Below are 18,296 nucleotides of genomic sequence, written 5' to 3' on the forward strand. Positions count from 1 at the left end.
ACAAGGATTCCTCTTTGGGGCTTTTATTACTACATCCACTTTCCTCCCTCCTCACTCCCAAAGGGAGTGACCACTAATCTGTTCTCTATTTCTAAAATTTTGTCATTTCAGAAATGTTATATAAATGGAATAATGTAGTATGTGACCTTTGGGGACTGACTTCTTTTATTCAGAATAGATTTCTGGAGATTCATCCAGGTTGTTGTATGTATCAGTTTGTTCCTTTTCACTGCCGAGTAGTTTTCTATGATTTGCACGTACAACATCTTGTTTAAACCATTTGCCCCTCAAATGACATCTGGGCTCTTTCTAGTAAGGGGCAGTTACAAATAAAGGGGCTTCCCTGGTGGCTCAGACAGTAAAAAATTTGCCTGCAATGCAGAAGACTTAGGTTCAATCCCCGGGTCAGAAAGATCCCTTCAAGAAGGGAATGGCTACCTACTCCAGTATGCTTGCCTGGAGAATTCCATGGAGAAAAGATCCTGGTGGACTACAGTCCATAGGGTCACAGAGTTGGACAGGTCTGAGCAGCTAACAGACACATGAGGAGGATTACAAATAAAGCTGATATAGATTTCTGTGGGAACTTAACGCTTTCATTTTTCCAGGATAGATGCCCAAGAGTCCAGTTGTATGATAATAACATGTTTAGTTTTATATGAAACTCTCAGTCTTTTCTGTAGAGTGCGTCTACCATTTTACATTTCTACCAGCAGTGTATGAGTCATCCACTTTCTTCACATCTTTGCCAGTACTTGATTTGTCAGTATTTTTCATTTTAGACATACTCATAGGTATGTAGTGACGTCTCATTGTGGTCTACTGTGCATAATGAATAATGATATTGAACATTTTTTTCAGGTACTCATTTGCCATCTGTGTATCTTTGGTGCAGTGTCTGTTCATGTCTTTTGCCCAATTTCTAGCTGTTGATTTGTGAGAATTCTTTATATGTTCTCAGTTCAGTTCAGTTCAGTCACTCAGTCGTGTCCGACTCTTCTCGGCCCCATGAATCGCAGCACTCCAGGCCTCCTTGTCCATCACCAACTCCTGGAGTTCACTCAGACTCAAGTCCATCGAGTCAGCAATGCCATCCAGCCATCTCATCCTCTGTTGTCCCCTTCTCCTCCTGCCCCCAATCCCTCCTAGCATCAGAGTCTTTTCCAGTGAGTCAACTCTTTGCATCAGGTGGCCAAAGTACTGGAGTTTCAGCTTCAGCATCATTCCCTCCAAAGAAATCCCAGGGCTGATCTCCTTCAGAATGGACTGGTTGGATCTCCTTGCAGTCCAAGGGACTCTCAAGAGTCTTCTCCAACACCACAGTTCAAAAGCATCAATTCTTCAGCGCTCAGCCTTCTTCACAGTCCAGCTCTCACATCCATACGTGACCACAGGAAAAAACATAGCCTTGACTAGACAGACCTTTGTTGGCAAAGTAATGTCTCTGCTTTTGAATATGCTGTCTAGGTTGGTCATAACTTTCCTTCCAAGGAGTAAGTGTCTTTTAATTTCATGGCTGCAGTCACCATCTGCAGTGATTTTGGAGCCCCAAAAATAAAGTCTGACACTGTTTCTACTGTTTCCCCATCTATTTCCCATGAAGTGATAGGACCAGATGCCATGATCTTCGTTTTCTGAATGTTGAGCTTTAAGCCCACTTTTTCACTCTCCACTTTCACTTTCATCAAGAGGCTTTTGAGTTCCTCTTCACTTTCTGCCATAAGGGTGGTGTCATCTGCATATCCGAGGTTATTGATATACGTTCTAGATACTAATTATTTGTTGGACTGTAGTTTGCAAATATTTTCTTCCATTCTGTAGCTAACTTTTTCTCTTTACATGAGTTTTCACGGAACAAAAATTTTGACTCATTCCAATTTACCATTTTCTTTCTTTCAGTGTTGAGTGTAAGAATTCCTTGTGTTAGGGGAAGCACACTGACTGAAACCGCCCACCCTGGCCAGGCCCTTTAGTAACCATTCACATGAGTTATTTTATGACAGGAAATCCTGGTAAGAAATACGGAACTAATAAGCCACCACCAACTGGAAGAGTTTGGGAAAGGTCGAAAGGAGACACTGCGTGTCCATCCACTTCTCAGAATCCCTCTCGCTAGCATCCGTCTTGGCTGGGCGATGCGTGCGCCACCAGGAAAGACTCTGAATTAGAATGATTGGCCAAAGACAAGCCGGAAACTAATCCCATCACTGTAAAACCTAAGACTGCAAGACACATGGCAGAGCAGTTCTCCTGGGTTCCCTTACCCTACTGCTCTCCACCCGGGTGCCCTTTCCCAATAAAATCTCTTGCTTTGTCAGCACATGTGTCTCCTCGGACAATTCATTTCTGAGTGTTAGATAAGAGCCCAGTTTCAGGCCCTGGAAGGGGTCCCCCTTCCTACAACACTTGAATATCTCTGGGTCCCAAAGATTTCCCCTTATGATTTTCTAAAAGCATTAGTCTTATGTTCATGATTTATTTTGACATAATTTTTATGTAAGATGTGAGGTTTAGGTTGAGATTCTTTTTTTTTTTTTTTTAACCTATGGATGTCCAGTTGCTTTAGCACTGTTTGTTGAAAAGTATCCTTCCTCAGCTGAATTGCTTTTGACCCTTTGTCAAAAATCAGTTGTTTAAATTCAACAACAAAAAGCCACCCACTTTAAAAATAGGCAAAGGACTTGAAGAGACATTCCTTTCAAGAAGATATACAGATGGCTAATAAGCACATGTAAAGATGTTCAGCATTACTGTCCATTAAGGAAATGCAAATCAAAGCCACAGTGGTGTACCACTCCATACTCATTAGAATGGCTATTACTTTTTTTAAAATGGAAAATAATGTATTGTTCAAGAGGTGGGAAAATTGAAACCCTTATGCATTGCTGGTGGGAGAGTAAAATGGTGCAGCCACTGTAGAAAAGTTTGGAAGTTCCTAAAAAATTTAAACATAGATTATGATCCAGTAACTCACTTCTGAGTATATTCCCCAAATACGAAAGCAGATGGATACTTGTACACCAGTGTCCACAGCAGCATTATTCACAATGCTCAAACGATGTAAACAATCCAAATATCGATCTCCAGATGAATGGATAAGCAAAGTGTGGTAATGTCACTAAATGGAATATTATTCACCCATAGAAATGAATGAAGTACTGACACATTCTCCAACATGGATGAACCTTGAAAAACATGCGAAGTGAACTAAGCCAGACATAAAAGGACAACTACTGTATGATTCCACTTATATTAGGTACCTAGAGTAGAGACAGGTAGTAGAAAAGAGATTGTAGGGGGCAGGGGAAGAGAGAAATGGGGAGTTTTGTTATTAAAGAGTATGAAGTTTCTGTTTGGAATGATGAAAAGGTTATGGAGGCCAATGATGGTAATGGTTGCATAGTATTTTAAGTATACTTAGTATCACTGAACTGTACACTTAAAAATGCTTAAAATAGTTAATTGTTATGTATATTTTGGGCGTCCCTTGTGGCTCAGCTGGTAAAGAATCCGCCTTCAGTGCAGGAGACCTGGGTTCAATCCCTGGGTTGGGAAGATCCCCTGGAGAAGAGAACAGCTACCCACTCCAGTATTCTGCCCTGGAGAATTTCATGGACTGTATAGTCTGTGGGGTTGCAAAGAGTCAGACACGACTGAGCGACTTTCACTTTTCTTTCATGTATATTTTACAGTATAGTTATTTTTTAATCAGTTGAGCATGTTTGTGTGGCTCTAGCTGATCCTTTTTCTAATCCCTAAATTAGGTCCTTCCCACAGTTCAAAATAGCTCCAACTTTAAGCTGGAACCTTTCTTTTCTAAGGTGATAAGATAGATTTCCCTTCACTGAAATAATATTCCCTCTCCCACAAATAAGTAAATATGACATAACCAGTTAGTGATCCTACCCTTATTATGAGAAGCAAAGTTAAACACAGTCTTTCAGAAGTAAGAATACCTAGGTTTTAATTCTTGGACATTAGTGAAGTCACAAACCTCAACTTTCTTCTTAAAATAGCAATAGTAAATTTATTTTCATGATAATCAAATAGATCTCAAAAGTGATCTGTAAACTGAAATGCTCTTCAGCTGTCATGCATTTTTATAGCCTTAGCTGTTTAGCCTCAAAATGAAAGTAAGCTTTGCTACAGCTTAAAACCAAGGTTCCATTTATCTCTTGCCATTTCAGAGTTCTCTTCTTAATGGACCTCAGCTTTGCAGGTCCAAAATCTAATTTGATCATTAAACCAGGAGTGTCATTTGGGACCAGACTTATGTCATCCATGATATTAAGTGATTAACCTGTAAACAAACAAGAACACTAAGACCCTAGTTCACACTAGGGGATTGTGACACATATCCAGAGCTCCTCCTTTCCCAGGACCAGACACTCATGATGCCAAAAGAGTCATCAGAAAGATATTGTGGGCAATTGAGAGCAAACAGAAACAAACTGCATTGAAATATTTTTAACTTAGGGTTAGAAAGAGCACTAAGTCATGTCTGACTCTTGTGATCCTGTGAACTGTAGCCTGCCAGGCTCCTCTGTCCATGGGATTCTCCAGGCAAGAATACTGGAGAGGGTTGCCATTTCCTTCTCCAGGGGAACTTCCTGACCCAGGAATTGAACCCTGGTCTCCCTCATTGCAGGCAGATGCTTTACTGACTGAGCTACATGGGAAGCTTTATTAAATATTCTACTTCACAACCAGAAGCACGCTATAGATAAAAATTATCCATTGTCTCCAGGTTCAAGTTCCTTTCTCGCTGGAAGGTGCTGGATACACATCGCCAGTTTTCTTCATCTCATCATGGATTTGGGCTTTTTTTGTTGGCCACCAGCCTCTCAGACTCCCCCTACCCCACCCAGTTGCCCCTCTGTACACTCCTTGTTTTAATTTAACACCATTCTGGCTATAGTCAAGTCCTATTTTATCTGTGGAGCAATTTTGTCTTAAGATGTGCTCGTATATATAGTGATCTCATTCATCATATGTTGACTTCATTAGAAAACCCAATGTTCTGCCAAGATTCATCAGCCCTTAGTTCCAGGGGACCACTCTGATGGCTCTCCTCCAAGCATAATGTATTGGTAATATACTTTATATTTTCTCCCCAAATTTCTCAGTTTCACTCTTGGCTCACATCATGGTCTTTGAAAACATTTGGATGAAAGTCACCTTTTCTCAGAGGTAGTTGGTTTCTTACATGTTGATAAGGTCCCCAATACCTTGTCTACTTACTAGTTTTTAATTTACTCCTTCCACAGTAAGACCATGTATATGTGAGAATCTCCTCAACTTTCTTTTTAAAAAACTGAAGTATAGTTGATTTAAATTATTCTGTTAATTACTGCTGTACAGCAAAGTGATTTACTTACACACACATATTACATTTTTGTAGTCTTTTCTGTTTTATCATAGGATATTGAATATAGTTCTCTGTGTACAGTAGGTTTTTGTTTATCCATTCTCTATATAAAAAGTTCACATCTGCTAACCCCAGCCTTCCACTCCATCCCTTCCCCAACCCCTTTTCCCTTGGCAACCATCAGTCAGCCCAGTCTGTGACTCTGTTTCTGTTTCATGGATATTTGTTCATTTGTGTCATATTTTAGATTCCACATATAAGTGATATCATATGGTATTTGTCTTTCTGACTTACTTCACTTAATGTGATCATCTCTAGTTGTTATCACTCAGCTTCCTTCTTATAAAGACCAAATATTGGCCGAGGATTTTTATATATGAAGAAAACCTGAGAATAAAGCAGATATATTGGAAAAAAGTATTGGATTTGGGACCTGATGGGAACTGTGTATGTGTGTGTGCAGTGAGTGGGGGAAATGAAAGGAAGGAAAGAGCAAGTATTTTTTGGATCGGCACTGCTTTATGCATAAGCCTTCTGTTCCGTCATGCAGTCTTTGCACAGGACGGAGATCTCAAGTTCTGGATTTGGGTCCCAGCTCTGTCATTTTTCAGTTGTGTGGACTTGAGTAAATTACAGCTTCCCATATTGGAAAAGTCAGGATGATACCTACTTCAGTTTTTGTGAGGGACTAGTAGGGAGTATGGGCTTCCCTGGTGGTTCAGTGGTAAGGAATCTGCCTGCCAATGCTGGAGACTTGGGAAATGGCAACCCACTGCAATATTCTTGCCTGGGAAATCCCATGGACAGGGGAGCCTGGCAGGCTGCAATCCATGGGGTCGCAAAAGAGTCAGACGTGACTTTGTGACTGAACAACAGCAAAGTGGAGAGTATAAATACATTCTATTTCTTTATTTATTTTTGGCTGCGCTGGGTCTTCGTTGCTGTATGCTGGTTTTCTTTAGTTGCAAAAGTGTTACCACAGTGGACCATGCATTGTGTTTTAAATTCAAATATAGCAAGATTTATAAAAAGGTAAAAGTTCACTGTGGCCTGGAAGAGTTCAGAGTAGTTTACCAAAAGTAGAATGGGGTTGGGTCTTTAAGGCGTACACTGAATTGACTGGGAGTGGGGAAGGGGAACATTCAGGAAAGGACCAGAGCCCGAGCAGAGGTGTCAGGGACAGTGGTGGGCACAGGGCTTTGGTGTCAGTGGCTCTGCTGGAGCTAGGGGGCAGCACAGGAGATGAAGGGCCTCAGTTTAGTGGTGGCAAGAAGAAAAGAACAAATCTGAGCAATGCAGGACTCGGCTTATGAAAAACAGGGCTTGGTGACTGGCTTAATAGTGATAAATGAATGGGAGGAAGGAAAGACACTTCTAAGAGTTTGAGCCTAGGGTGTGATGGTGGGAGATGGAGATGACTAACAGGAACGAGTGATCTCAGAAGGAGCCCCAGTGGGGAAGACAGGAAGTATAGCTGTAGACAAGCTGAGTAAGAGGGCTCCAGCTGAAAGGTATGATGATGGCATTTCTACCTTGTAAACTTTCAGTCTCTGTGACACTTCAGAGTGACACTGAGGACAGGAAAAGACCTAACACGAATGTTGTAAGCAACTCAGGATACTACAGAGGGGACCAGCCAGATGCTAGCCCCCACTCTGGAACTATTACTACTGAATTTAGGAGAAATTTTCCTAACTTTTGTTTTGCTAAAAAACATGATTTTGCCTCATTTCAGTGGCTAGAGGGAAAGTAGGCCCTCTTTAAGAATAACGCCAGGATGCATGAGTATTACTGGCTCTTCCATGAACTTATAGCAGGTAAATCATTCACTAAGAAAGTGGCAATCCATGCATGGCTGGTGCATGTTTGGTCTCCTTCCTCCAGTTTCCCGTTTGAATTGAAGAGCTTTCAAACAGGATTAAGTATGTAAATAATAGTTGGCAGTTCCACTGTTTGACATGATACCTTATGTTCCTTCAGCTTTGTTCCGGCCTGTTTCCATGGGGTGTAGATTACCTGGGGATAGAGCCTAAATTTCAAGTTCTTGAAACTTTGAGCAGTGTTTCCTCATCTGTGAGGCAAAAGAAATGGTCTAAATGACCTGTCCTCTACTCCAGAGTTCCGACTCCAGGATATAGAAGCAGTGTACTTTGGGGATTTATGCATGCAGTCAAATTCCAACTCTCACCACCAGATGGCACTGTTGCCTGTTAACTAGAAATAGGTTGATGACTTTTTCTGGAAACAGAATCCTGAACGTCAAAATATGACCTGTTTATTCTAATTAATTCAACAAACATTTATTGAACATCTGTATGAGCCAGGCACTAATGCCAGCTGCTTTGGATGAAAAAAGATCATCACGCCTTCATAGTAGTAGAAGAGAAAGGCATGGAAGCAGGCATACATCAGTGCTCCAAAAACATGCAACAGTAAGCCAAGGAATCTCCCAGAGAAAAATCATCTTAAGTTAGATCATGGCTTCCTTGGGGTAACTTCTCTGACTCTAGCCCTAGGTTAGGTCCCCCATTCTTCTGCATCCTATACCTAGTAATCATCATGCTTTCCGAAGTCAGTGATCTAAAGGCAGCCTTTGCTGCTAGACTAAGTTGTGAGAGGAGGGCCCGTGTACCTCCTGTGCGGCCACATTCCCAAGCTTAACATTTAACAATGGTAACAGCTCAAAATTCTCCAAGCCAGGCTTCAGCAATACGTGAACTGTGAACTTCCTGATGTTCAAGCTGGTTTTAGAAAAGGCAGAGAAACCAGAGATCAAATTGCCAACATCTGCTGGATCATGGAAAAAGCAAGAGAGTTCCAGAAAAACAGCTATTTCTGCTTTATTGACTATGCCAAAGCCTTTGACTGTGTGGATCACAAGAAACTGGAAAATTCTGAAAGAGATGGGAATACCAAACCACCTGACCTGCCTCTTGAGAAACCTGTATGTAGGTCAGGAAGCAACAGTTAGAACTGGACATGGAACAACAGACTGGTTCCAAATAGGAAAAGGAGTACGTCAAGGCTGTATATTGTCACCCTGCTTATTTAACTTCTATGCAGAGTACATCATGACAAACACTGGACTGGAAGCACAAGCTGGAGTCAAGATTACCGGGAGAAATATCAATAACCTCAGATATGCAGATGACACCACCCTTATGGCAGAAAGTGAAGAGGAACTAAAAAGCCTCTTGATGAAAGTTAAAGTGGAGAGTGAAAAAGTTGGCTTAAAGCTCAACATTCAGAAAACGAAGATCATGGCATCTGGTCCCATCACTTCATGGGAAATAGATGGGGAAACAGTGTCAGAGTTTATTTTTTTGGGTTCCAAAATCACTGCAGATGGTGACTCCAGCCATGAAATTAAAAGACGCTTACTCCTTGGAAGGAAAGTTATGACCAACCTAGATAGCATATTCAAAAGCAGAGACATTACTTTGCCCACAAAGGTCCGTCTAGTCAAGGCTATGGTTTTTCCTGTGGTCATGTATGGATGTGAGAGTTGGACTGTGAAGAAGGCTGAGTGCCAAAGAATTGATGCTTTTGAACTGTGGTGTTGGAGAAGACTCTTCAGAGTCCCTTGGACTGCAAGATCCAACCAGTCCCTTCTGAAGATCAGCCCTGGGATTTCTTTGGAAGGAATGATGCTAAAGCTGAAACTCCAGTACTTTGGCCACCTCATGTGAAGAGTTGACTCATTGGAAAAGACTCTGATGCTGGGAGGGATTGGGGGCAGGAGGAGAAGGGGATGACAGAGGATGAGATGGCTGGATGGCATCACCGACTCGATGGACGTGAGTCTGAGTGAACTCTGGGAGTTGGTGATGGACAGGGAGGCCTGGTGTGCTGTGATTCATGGGGTCGCAGAGTCGGACACGACAGCGACTGAACTGAGCTGAACAGCAAGCATTCAGAGGTTACCAGTGTATCAGGTGCTATGCTAAGCCTGCCACATTCACTACTGCATTTAATCTTCCCAACAACCTAGGCCACTGACACTGTCCCCACTTTACAGATGAGGAAACCATAGCTAGTAAGTGGCAAAACCATGAACCCAGGTCTGGCTCAATAAACAGTAGTATCACATCCCCTTGAGCCACTTTTAATAACTTTCATAATCTGAATATCAGCCTATTCATCCACCCTAATTTATTGCTGTCTTCTTCAGGGAAGGTTCATCTGTCCTAATTTATCACTCTGTTCTTCTTTACTCATTTTCTCCTTATTACTCAGTACTCACTAGTCTCAACATTTTGCTCCTGTTCTTCTGTCCTCTGGCATTTGTCTAGCTCAATTTCTCTCAAATTAGTATTCATTTAACAAAATCAATAATGTACTCATCCATTAGAAAGTTTCTGAAACTTGTTCTCAAATTTTTCTGTAGAAGGCTTATCCTTAATGAAATTACTGTTAGGACTGCCTACGAGCAACTCCTGTGTCTACTGGAGGCTGAGAAGAGTTCCTAGTAATAGCATTTATTTTTTTCCTTGTTTATTTTCAAATCTGAGTACAAAACAAGCACACAGTAAACAGCTTTTAAGTGACCTTTTCTATTTGCAATGATCTATAAATATTAAATACTCCAACAAAAAAATGGTTCTATATAGTGAAATCAAGTATTCCCCCAAACCAAAAAATAAAGCCCATGAACTATATGAAAGTGACAAACTCTCCACATCTCAGTTCTCTCAATTTTGTTGTTATTGTTTAGTTGCTGAGTCGTGTCGGACTCTTTGTGACACCCCCCACCTCCCATGGACTGTAGCACGCCAGGCTCCTCTGTCCCTGGATTTCCCAGGCAAGAATATTGGAGTGGGTTGCCATTTCCTTCTGCATAGCTTTTATTTTTAAAGCACATTTCCCATGGACCCATATCATGATCTCTAAGCTAGATAGGACTGTAGTAATTACCTAGTCCAATCTCTCGTTTCTAACTAGGAGAAAATTGAGAAAACCCTGATTTGGGCCAGGTTATATAGTCAGCGGAGTGGTAAGTCAAGACCATGTTGTACCCTCTTGTCCAATAGTACTAATTTATGACAACTGCTGCCTCTCCAGCATTAATTTCACAAAGACCAACATTTCAAGTCTCTAATACCTGTTGGCTTTACTGCACGACTGCCCAGGTTTCAGTCCCAAACACAGCTTTCTCTACCTACGTGACCTTGGGTTAATTACTTAAAACTGTATCTCAGTGTCCTTCTCCACGAAACAAGGATCACAGTTCTTAGGGTTGTTAGGAAATTTAAATGATTTTATACATGAAAGTATGTGGCACACAGTAATACCCAATAAATTTTTAGCTGTCATTCCCTCTTTTCTTGGAACTACTTATGCTACTTCAAAGAACGATGGTTTTTCCCAAATTGAAATAAATACAAGACATTTGATGTGTTCATTTACTTTAATAACACTACATTTACCATGTTATCACCATGGAATGTAAATTCAGGTTAGACGAGAATTCACAAGTACAACAAAGCATTCTGTGATATACCAAAGTTTGTATAATGTCTGACCAAACCAGCTTGCTCATCAATGACTTCCATTGTAGGGATTTTATTTAGTTGATGATACTTTTGGAGAAAATAAACATACTGCACACATTTAAAAAGTGTTTTTCATTTACCTTTGCATTAGCACTTAAAATACATGTTTCAAAATAATTTAAAATTATTCTAATATAACAGCAGCAAAATATAATTCTGCAATTACTAAAGAGCTAAAAGGGATCCACAAGTTAAGTTACTCTCATGTTTATGATTCTAAAATAAATACTACTTCAAAGTGGCTCTGTTACCAGCTTTTTAGTTTTGGTTTAAAAACACACACAGACTTGCAGGGAGGTTTATAATGTTGTATTCCATGCACTGTTCTGAAAGGGTTCCTCAAGAGCCAACCAGCCCTTAAAACAGTACTCAGTCCACAAGGCCGTCAGAAAGTTACATTAACTGGGGTAAATAGGATTCCTACATTACATCAAAAGCATATGATATTCTGCAGCAACTGGGAGCATTTTCAGGATTGCCATGTTGTCTTCTTTAGAACTAATTTCAACAGAAGAGTTTAAGAAGGTGGACAGGTACCACTATCAAGTGTATTTAAAAGTGACATGTTTCTTTTGTGCTGGTCTGACTCCCCTGAATGACCTAGCTAGTGAACTAGTCACCAGTAACTTGGTCACCAGGCAAATCAAGCCTGCAAGAAAGGAGGCCAATTTTCAAATTACCATGTTCTTGTCTGACCCAAACAATTTATTTTCAGCATAAACATATAACCTCAATATGAGATGTCTAACTAAAGCAAGCACCACCAAGACGACCAAGACAGCATCTCCTCTTCTAAGGTTTAGGTTTCCCCCAGAATTCTTGATACAGGGAATAGCCCATACCTAAAGAGAAAGAATGCTAGTTAAGCATTTAAAATTTTTCTTCAGTATTAGAAAATTAAAAACTATTCATAAAACAGCTAAAAGTAGCACTCTTACTAGCATATGATGCTTAAAAGGAAAACAAGACCCTAGGCTGCTTACATTCTTGCTTTCTTAAATAATTCAAATTTCTAAAATTCTTTTTACACAGTTTCCGAAGTATTTTCAAGACTAGTATGATTAGCTCAGATGGCTAAAACATCAATATTTATCTGGCAACTTTAAAAGGACTCAATCTTGCTGTATAAAGCAGATAATGTCAATGAATTATAAAGCCTACAAAAGCATGTAGTATCTTTTCCACCTTGAAAAACTCAATAAAACAGCCATCATGTCTCTTCCAGATGATGGATCTCACTACCAACCCTATTTGCATATATAGACTCAATGACATTATAATGGGCATTACTATCTTTTCTCTCTTTAAAACCTTAGTAAGATTATTCATCATAGAGTAAAACTATACCACTACTTGAACTATTTTTATTCATTCAGTTTTTAGGTGAAAATGAGTAGTGATATTTGCAAACTGCTTCAAAGTCAGTTAAAAGTATCTACCTTGTTTTACTTACAAAGAAATCCATTCATGGGGAACCAAAAATTTGAAAATGTCCTGTAGGAACCTACCAAGAGTCATTGCTCCCACAACAAAGCCTTGGGCTGCCACACGCATGTGGATCAGGTGAACAGACATTTTAGTATGTCCCCTGCTCTTCAATCTATATAATCCATATGCAACAATTGCTGCAAAACCTGCCATTCCTGTAAAAGAAATAGTCACAAGTTATGTCAGATACATTGGGGCAGGGAATCAAGATGAGTTTATTATCAATCGATGTTCTATTTTTTATAAGGATGCTTTAGGAGACCATTACCCAGCTAGCATATGAACTGAGGTTTTAATCCCCACCCCGATTCAGAATTAAAAACTCAAAATTGGTAGCAAGCAATAGCAGATCTAGAAAATCAAGATCATCTTTGAAGTATGGGCTTGTGAAGCCAGTAAATAAATTCCTTTAAGAGTGCTAGGGGAACTCTGCTCTGTTCTACTTCCATCCCTGAAGGAAATCAGTTAAGGGAATGCAGCAGAGACTGTAATAAACCACAACTGTGAATTTATAACAACTCTTGAGTCTTGTGAGTCCTTGTAGCAAATCACTGAAACTGATGGTCGTCTTGGGGTCACAACACATTCACTGAAATAAGTCAATAAAATACGATGTCTGAATTCGGAGAAGAATTTTTACGAGACTTATACCAATCTAAGTATATTTCAACATATGAAAAAATATTAAAAAATAAATGCTTCATCAGGAAATGCTTGATGAATGAAACAAGCTGCCCACACTTCTACTGTGTTAAAGCTTATTAGACCATCAAAGTCAAACTTACCAATGGGGACAAATGGTGCCTCTCTAGCTTTTCGGATAAGTTTAGATCCCTGATCTTCATCATATGAAGAAAGAGAAATATCTGTGTCGCTTGACATAGTGATTGAAGACTCTTCCTGAAACAGAATTTCCATGAGGTTCTGCAGTTAAAAGCATACTTTTTTAATAAGATTATTCCTTTAAGTAATACAAAAAAAAGCCAAGATACTAGCCAGATTATATGAATAACAGGGCAGGGTGAAAAAAAGATTAATTTCCATAACAAAGGGACCAAGGCTCCATTCTCCCTTTTCTGTCTTTTTTTTTGGTAACACAGGAAGCTAATAGCATTTCATCACAGTAAAGTAATAATTCAATTTCACCTTAGTCATGGTCACTACATACTTCGTTCTGACTGATCTGCACAGATGATAAACTTCACCCGCAGATTGAAAAAAGGGAGTCACACATAGCATCTAAGTGCACAAGTATCTCTGACTGATGTTAATTACAATACACTGTTGTAATTGATATCAGTCAGATGTCATTTACTGCTGCTGCTGCTGCTAAGTCGCTTCAGTTGTGTCTGACTCTGTGCAACCCCATAGACGGCAGCCCACCAGGCTCTGCCGTCCCTGGGATTCTCCAGGCAAGAACACTGGAGTGGGTTGCCATTGCCTTCTCCATTGTGTGAAAGTGAAAAGTGAAAGTGAAGTCGCTCAGTCACGTCCGACTTGTAGCGACCCTATGGACTGCAGCCTACTAGGCTCCTCCATCCATGGGATTTTCTAGGCAAGAGTACTGGAGTGGCTTGCCATTGCCTTCTCTGATGTCATTTACAGATGACATCAAAAAGTTAACTGCCAATCCCATTATCTGTATAGTCTTAGCTTATGAATTTTTCATGTGCATCACACTCCCTCCAGTAATAAATGGCTCTCATTCAACACTTTGCTATTCAAGGGGTTTAATAGTAATCAAGGTTCTCAAAGAAAATCCAACTCTAGACGTGAGGCGTAGGGTTTAGTTTGAAAAGTGAAATTGTCCCTCAAAGCCTGGGAAGAGTACAGTTCTGTCATCTGACAGAGAAGAACTTAATCCAGATGAGCTGTACAGTATCACACAGATAGAATCAATTAGAACTAGGGCTTCCCTGGTGGCTCAGCTGGTAAAGAATCTGCCTGCAATGCGGGAGACCTGGGTTCGATCCCTGGCTTGGGAAGATCCCCTGGAGAAGGGAAAGGCTACCCACTCCAGCATTCTAGCCTGGAGAAGTCCATGGACTGTATAGTTAGTCCATGGGGTTGTAAAGAGTTGGACACGACTGAGCGACTCTCACTTTGACTTTCTCTTCTTTCTTGTGCTCCATTACTTGCTAACTAAATGAACCCCTACTTTGTCTGAGCTTTTATTATATACAAGGTTCAACAAGTTCAAGGTTCAGGATGCTCATTATATATTTCAAGAGATTAAAATGTAAACACTGAAATAATGTTTCAGAAATTAAATTCTTTTAAAAACATGCCAGAGTACGTATACTTTGCAAAGAGCATAACAGACAGAATTTAGAGTGTGGCATCTTTTAGATAAAGTTTGGGAAATTTCAGAGAAATATTTGAGCTTGGCTTTCAACATACTACATAAATGAGGACTTCCCTGGTGGTCCAGCAGTTAAGTCGCTACGCTTCCACTGCAGGGGGCCCAGACCCTGGTCTGGGAACTAAGATCCCACATGCTGCGTGGTGCAGCCAAAAAAGCCCAAACAAACAAACCCCAAGATATTACATAAATTGACTAGATGGTAAGATTAAACTATTTTAGGCCAGTATATTTATTAGTTCCCTTCATAATCAATCTAAACTTCCCAAAGGCAAACATTTCAAAATCTTTCCTATTTTACCACAATTCCTTCTTCTACCTTCCTCACCAATCCCACATTCTAATTAAACTTATTGTTTGTTGAAAAATATTACTTCAATATTTATTCAACTATTAAAATTATTCTCAGGCAATTAGGAAAATTTAGTGAAAAATAACAATTACACACATTTGTAGAGTTTCATCAGTAAGAAAAATATCAAGCTGTATCTACATAAGTGCTAATTTCTCTTTTAATTGTTACATTGCTCAATGAAAGAACACATGATAACCTGAGTAGGTTTTGGATCCTTGGGACCCCACTATATATGACAATCCACTTTTAAAAACTAGCACCTCCTTTTGCAGATACAAAAGCATGTTTTCTTCCTTTGTCGTAATTTCTAGATAACTAATTGTCCAACAGATCAGGGTAGCAAAAGTTCGCTTCTCCTTCCTTGCAGCAGTTTGTATGGATAGGCCATTTGACCTGGCTTTCAGAAAGTAGTCCCTGGGGTAAGAATCAAGGTATGAAGGAACCATGTAGTCATTATTTGTCTTAAGTGACTAAGGATAATTTGTCTCTGATACAGAACACCATGTGTGCACATTTCAGCATAAAAGAAAGGGGAATATTAAAAGTCCAACACATCACAAAGTTAATTTGTTATTCTATGGTTCAAATTCTATTTCTATCATGACATATATCTATAAAACTCCCTGAGTGTAAGATTTTAATAATTCTCTTCCCGATCACCTAGAAGTTTCCCCAAGTATTCATGATTTACAGCCATCTAAATAAAAAACGGTTAACTTTTAAAGTATCAGGGTCAATAAGTATAAGTCACTTGAGAATTAAACCCCAAGGTTCAATCCATGCCAGTAGCCTTATTTTACAGATGGAAAAAGAAAGCTTATGAAGGGTGCAATAAACTGCTCAACAACAGGAATCTCTGACAGGGCAGGATTAGAACCCAGTTCTCCTAATAAACAGTTGTGGGTTCTTTTGATTGACAATATATTGCCAGATCATTTGTCTTATTATGCTGGTGTACATTTTATCTGAAAAAATAGAAAATCCATTTCTTAACAGAAGCCTGCATCTCCTCCTTTGAATTGTGAAAAATGTCTGTCATGCCCAAAGTTAAATGGAATCTTCTTCCCCAGTGACGTAATTCATCTAACAATTTCAGCTGTAATTTGAGTATTTTTTCCCCTAGCATCACTTCTGGACTTCCTTTATCATTTTCTTATCCACCCACAGCAACTGACCCAGATCTGCCAGAAAGTTGAACATGTACAAAAGGAGGCACCTAAAACCAGATAACACGAATTAGTCTGTAAACTAAGATACTACTGAAGACCTTTCCAAGTGCACCTAGCAGAGGCCTAAGGTAACAGGAGCCGCTCCGCATCACGTGATGTAAAAAGATTTAAGGATCTTCACAGCTCGTCATTTTTGTCACAGGAGCTTCTAACAATGGATTCCAATTTTCATTTTGAACCCGTCACTGTCAGCCCGTTTTAAACGGCTGCCAAGTCCCCACCCCAGGAGATTCTGATTCAGATGGTCTGGGGCAGGTCCCAAGGAATCTATATTTTAAGAAGATCCGTTCAAGAGATTCTGGTGCACAGGGAATCAAGAGAACCACTGATGTACAAAACTCAAATACGATTGTCATGCTGGGGCCTGGTACCACTTATACATCACAACTTTTCATCCCAGGCACTTCTGGAAGCATAGATTCCATCCATAGGGATTACCCAGAAGAGGGGAATAATTGATTCCCGCACCGGTAAAACAGGCGAATAAACCTGCCGAATCATTTCGACTGCTCCCAATTCTAATCCTGTGCTATGTTTTGTAATCTCTAACTTGGCAGGTTTATTTTTGAGGAAGAAATGTAAATTCTGTCAGAGGCGCTTGATACAGGCCCTGGTCCTTCTTACCTTCCTGAGGCGGAAGAGAGTCGCCAAAGGTGGAACAGAATACCGGCCCGGGGAGAACAGGAAGCCGATGGCGGGAAGGTCGTGTAGTTTTACGCCCTCCCCTCAACCCTTCAACCTTCCTCCCCTTTCCCTTCCTGTGACCTTGTCAGGACTCCACGGCCGGACCGCACGCCCTCCCAATCCCTCCTCACCCACCCGCTCTCAAAGAAGTCCCGGACACGCTCGGGACAACGGGCTCCGCGAAGTCGGCTCCAGCCCGGTGCCTCCCCAGATACATCCCCGGGCCTTCCAGCTCAGCCGCGATTCACTCTACAAACCTTTTCTGCACCCCCCCATAGGTTCCGTACGCTCTCACCAGCCCTCACCGGCACCACGAAATGAGGCCTGAGCCCCGCCAACCAGACTTCGCCCCTTTCAGCCCAGGCATCAGCCCCCTCTCCCAGTTCCGCGGCGCCAACCCTCCCAAGGTGCTCTCGACGCGGCCTCTCTTCTCCCCACTCCACCGCTCGGAATCACCCGACCCCCAAAGCCCGCCTGCATCACTTACAGACAACTTCAAGACGTTTCAGGTTCCTACCGTATTCTGACCCCACTCCCGCACCCACCGTCCAGCCGGCTTCTCCCGGTCCCGCCTACGTCCGGCCTCAGCCAATCAGAAACCAGCAACGGGCACGCGAGGGTCGGGGCGGGTGGATGGGTGCGTGCGTGCGTGTACGCAATGGGTGGGGTGGCCCAGAGAGAGCCCCGGGATTGGCTGGGGCGACGTGCGCGGGCGGTGACTTCTCGTCACTGGCTCTTACGTACGGATTGCATCAGAGGTGAGAAGTCGGCTTCTTAGGAACGGCGGAGGACGTTCGAGGGTGCTTCTCGGCCCTTGGCCGGGCGGAACTTGACAGTAGCTTCGCTGTTTTCCTCTTGGGAGGTGGCGGCAGCGAGCATCCGCGAACGCAGCAGGGCGGGGCTGAGGCTGAGAGGGTTAAACCGCGGCCGGTCCTTGAGTCTCGGCTGCGGGTGAGGAGGGGCCGCCGGCGGCTTTAGGGCGCTGGATCCACTCTCATGCCCTGGCACTTACCGGCCGCGAACAGGCGCTATGGGCCTCTGAGCTTGGCGCTTACACTGTAGTCGGAGACAGCCATTCATTACAAGCACGGGTGACTCCATACTGACCGGCGTGGTTTGCCTGAGGAAAGAAGTCACAGGCACCTTGTAACGGTGAACTTCCTGGGACAGAACCCGTAATTTGTTAGTAGATCACTCGGTAACTACCTGGCGAATTGGCGCAAAGCATCAAGCACTGCCATGAGGACTGTTTGCTAAC

The 18,296-nt window shown here is 41.6% G+C and overlaps 1 protein-coding gene across 3 annotated transcripts; it reads right to left on the minus strand.

Annotated features, from left to right (window-relative positions):
* Window positions 1-11,214: 11,214 nt before the first annotated feature.
* On the minus strand, window positions 11,215-17,622 carry HIGD1A (HIG1 hypoxia inducible domain family member 1A). Of its 3 annotated transcripts, none has more exons than XM_061396124.1 (4): window positions 17,526-17,622; window positions 13,194-13,308; window positions 12,429-12,563; window positions 11,215-11,762 (listed from the first exon to the last, which is right to left on the minus strand). In XM_061396124.1, the coding sequence occupies exons 2-4, from the start codon at window positions 13,288-13,290 to the stop codon at window positions 11,713-11,715; spliced, it is 282 nt and encodes a 93-aa protein (XP_061252108.1). In that variant the 5' UTR covers window positions 13,291-13,308; window positions 17,526-17,622; the 3' UTR covers window positions 11,215-11,712. The 3 variants fall into 3 exon arrangements, with proteins under 3 accessions (XP_061252108.1, XP_061252109.1, XP_061252107.1); XM_061396125.1 differs by having other exon boundaries at window positions 13,194-13,304; window positions 17,526-17,595; XM_061396123.1 differs by lacking the exon at window positions 17,526-17,622 and adding an exon at window positions 16,979-17,131.
* Between the last annotated feature and the right edge of the window lie 674 nt (window positions 17,623-18,296).

This window comes from Bos javanicus, chromosome 22 (genome assembly GCF_032452875.1).
Source record: "Bos javanicus breed banteng chromosome 22, ARS-OSU_banteng_1.0, whole genome shotgun sequence".
Classification (NCBI taxonomy): domain Eukaryota; kingdom Metazoa; phylum Chordata; class Mammalia; order Artiodactyla; family Bovidae; genus Bos; species Bos javanicus.

Bases quoted from the DNA above. Each gene is read 5' to 3' on its own strand.
- HIGD1A (XM_061396124.1), bottom strand. From the start codon at position 13,290: ATGTCAAGCGACACAGATATTTCTCTTTCTTCATATGATGAAGATCAG. The intron at 12,564-13,193 runs GTAAGTTTGACT...TTTCTTTTACAG, and splicing joins GGCACCATTTGTCCCCATTG to GAATGGCAGGTTTTGCAGCA. The intron at 11,763-12,428 runs GTAGGTTCCTAC...CTTTCTCTTTAG, and splicing joins TGTGGGAGCAATGACTCTTG to GTATGGGCTATTCCCTGTAT.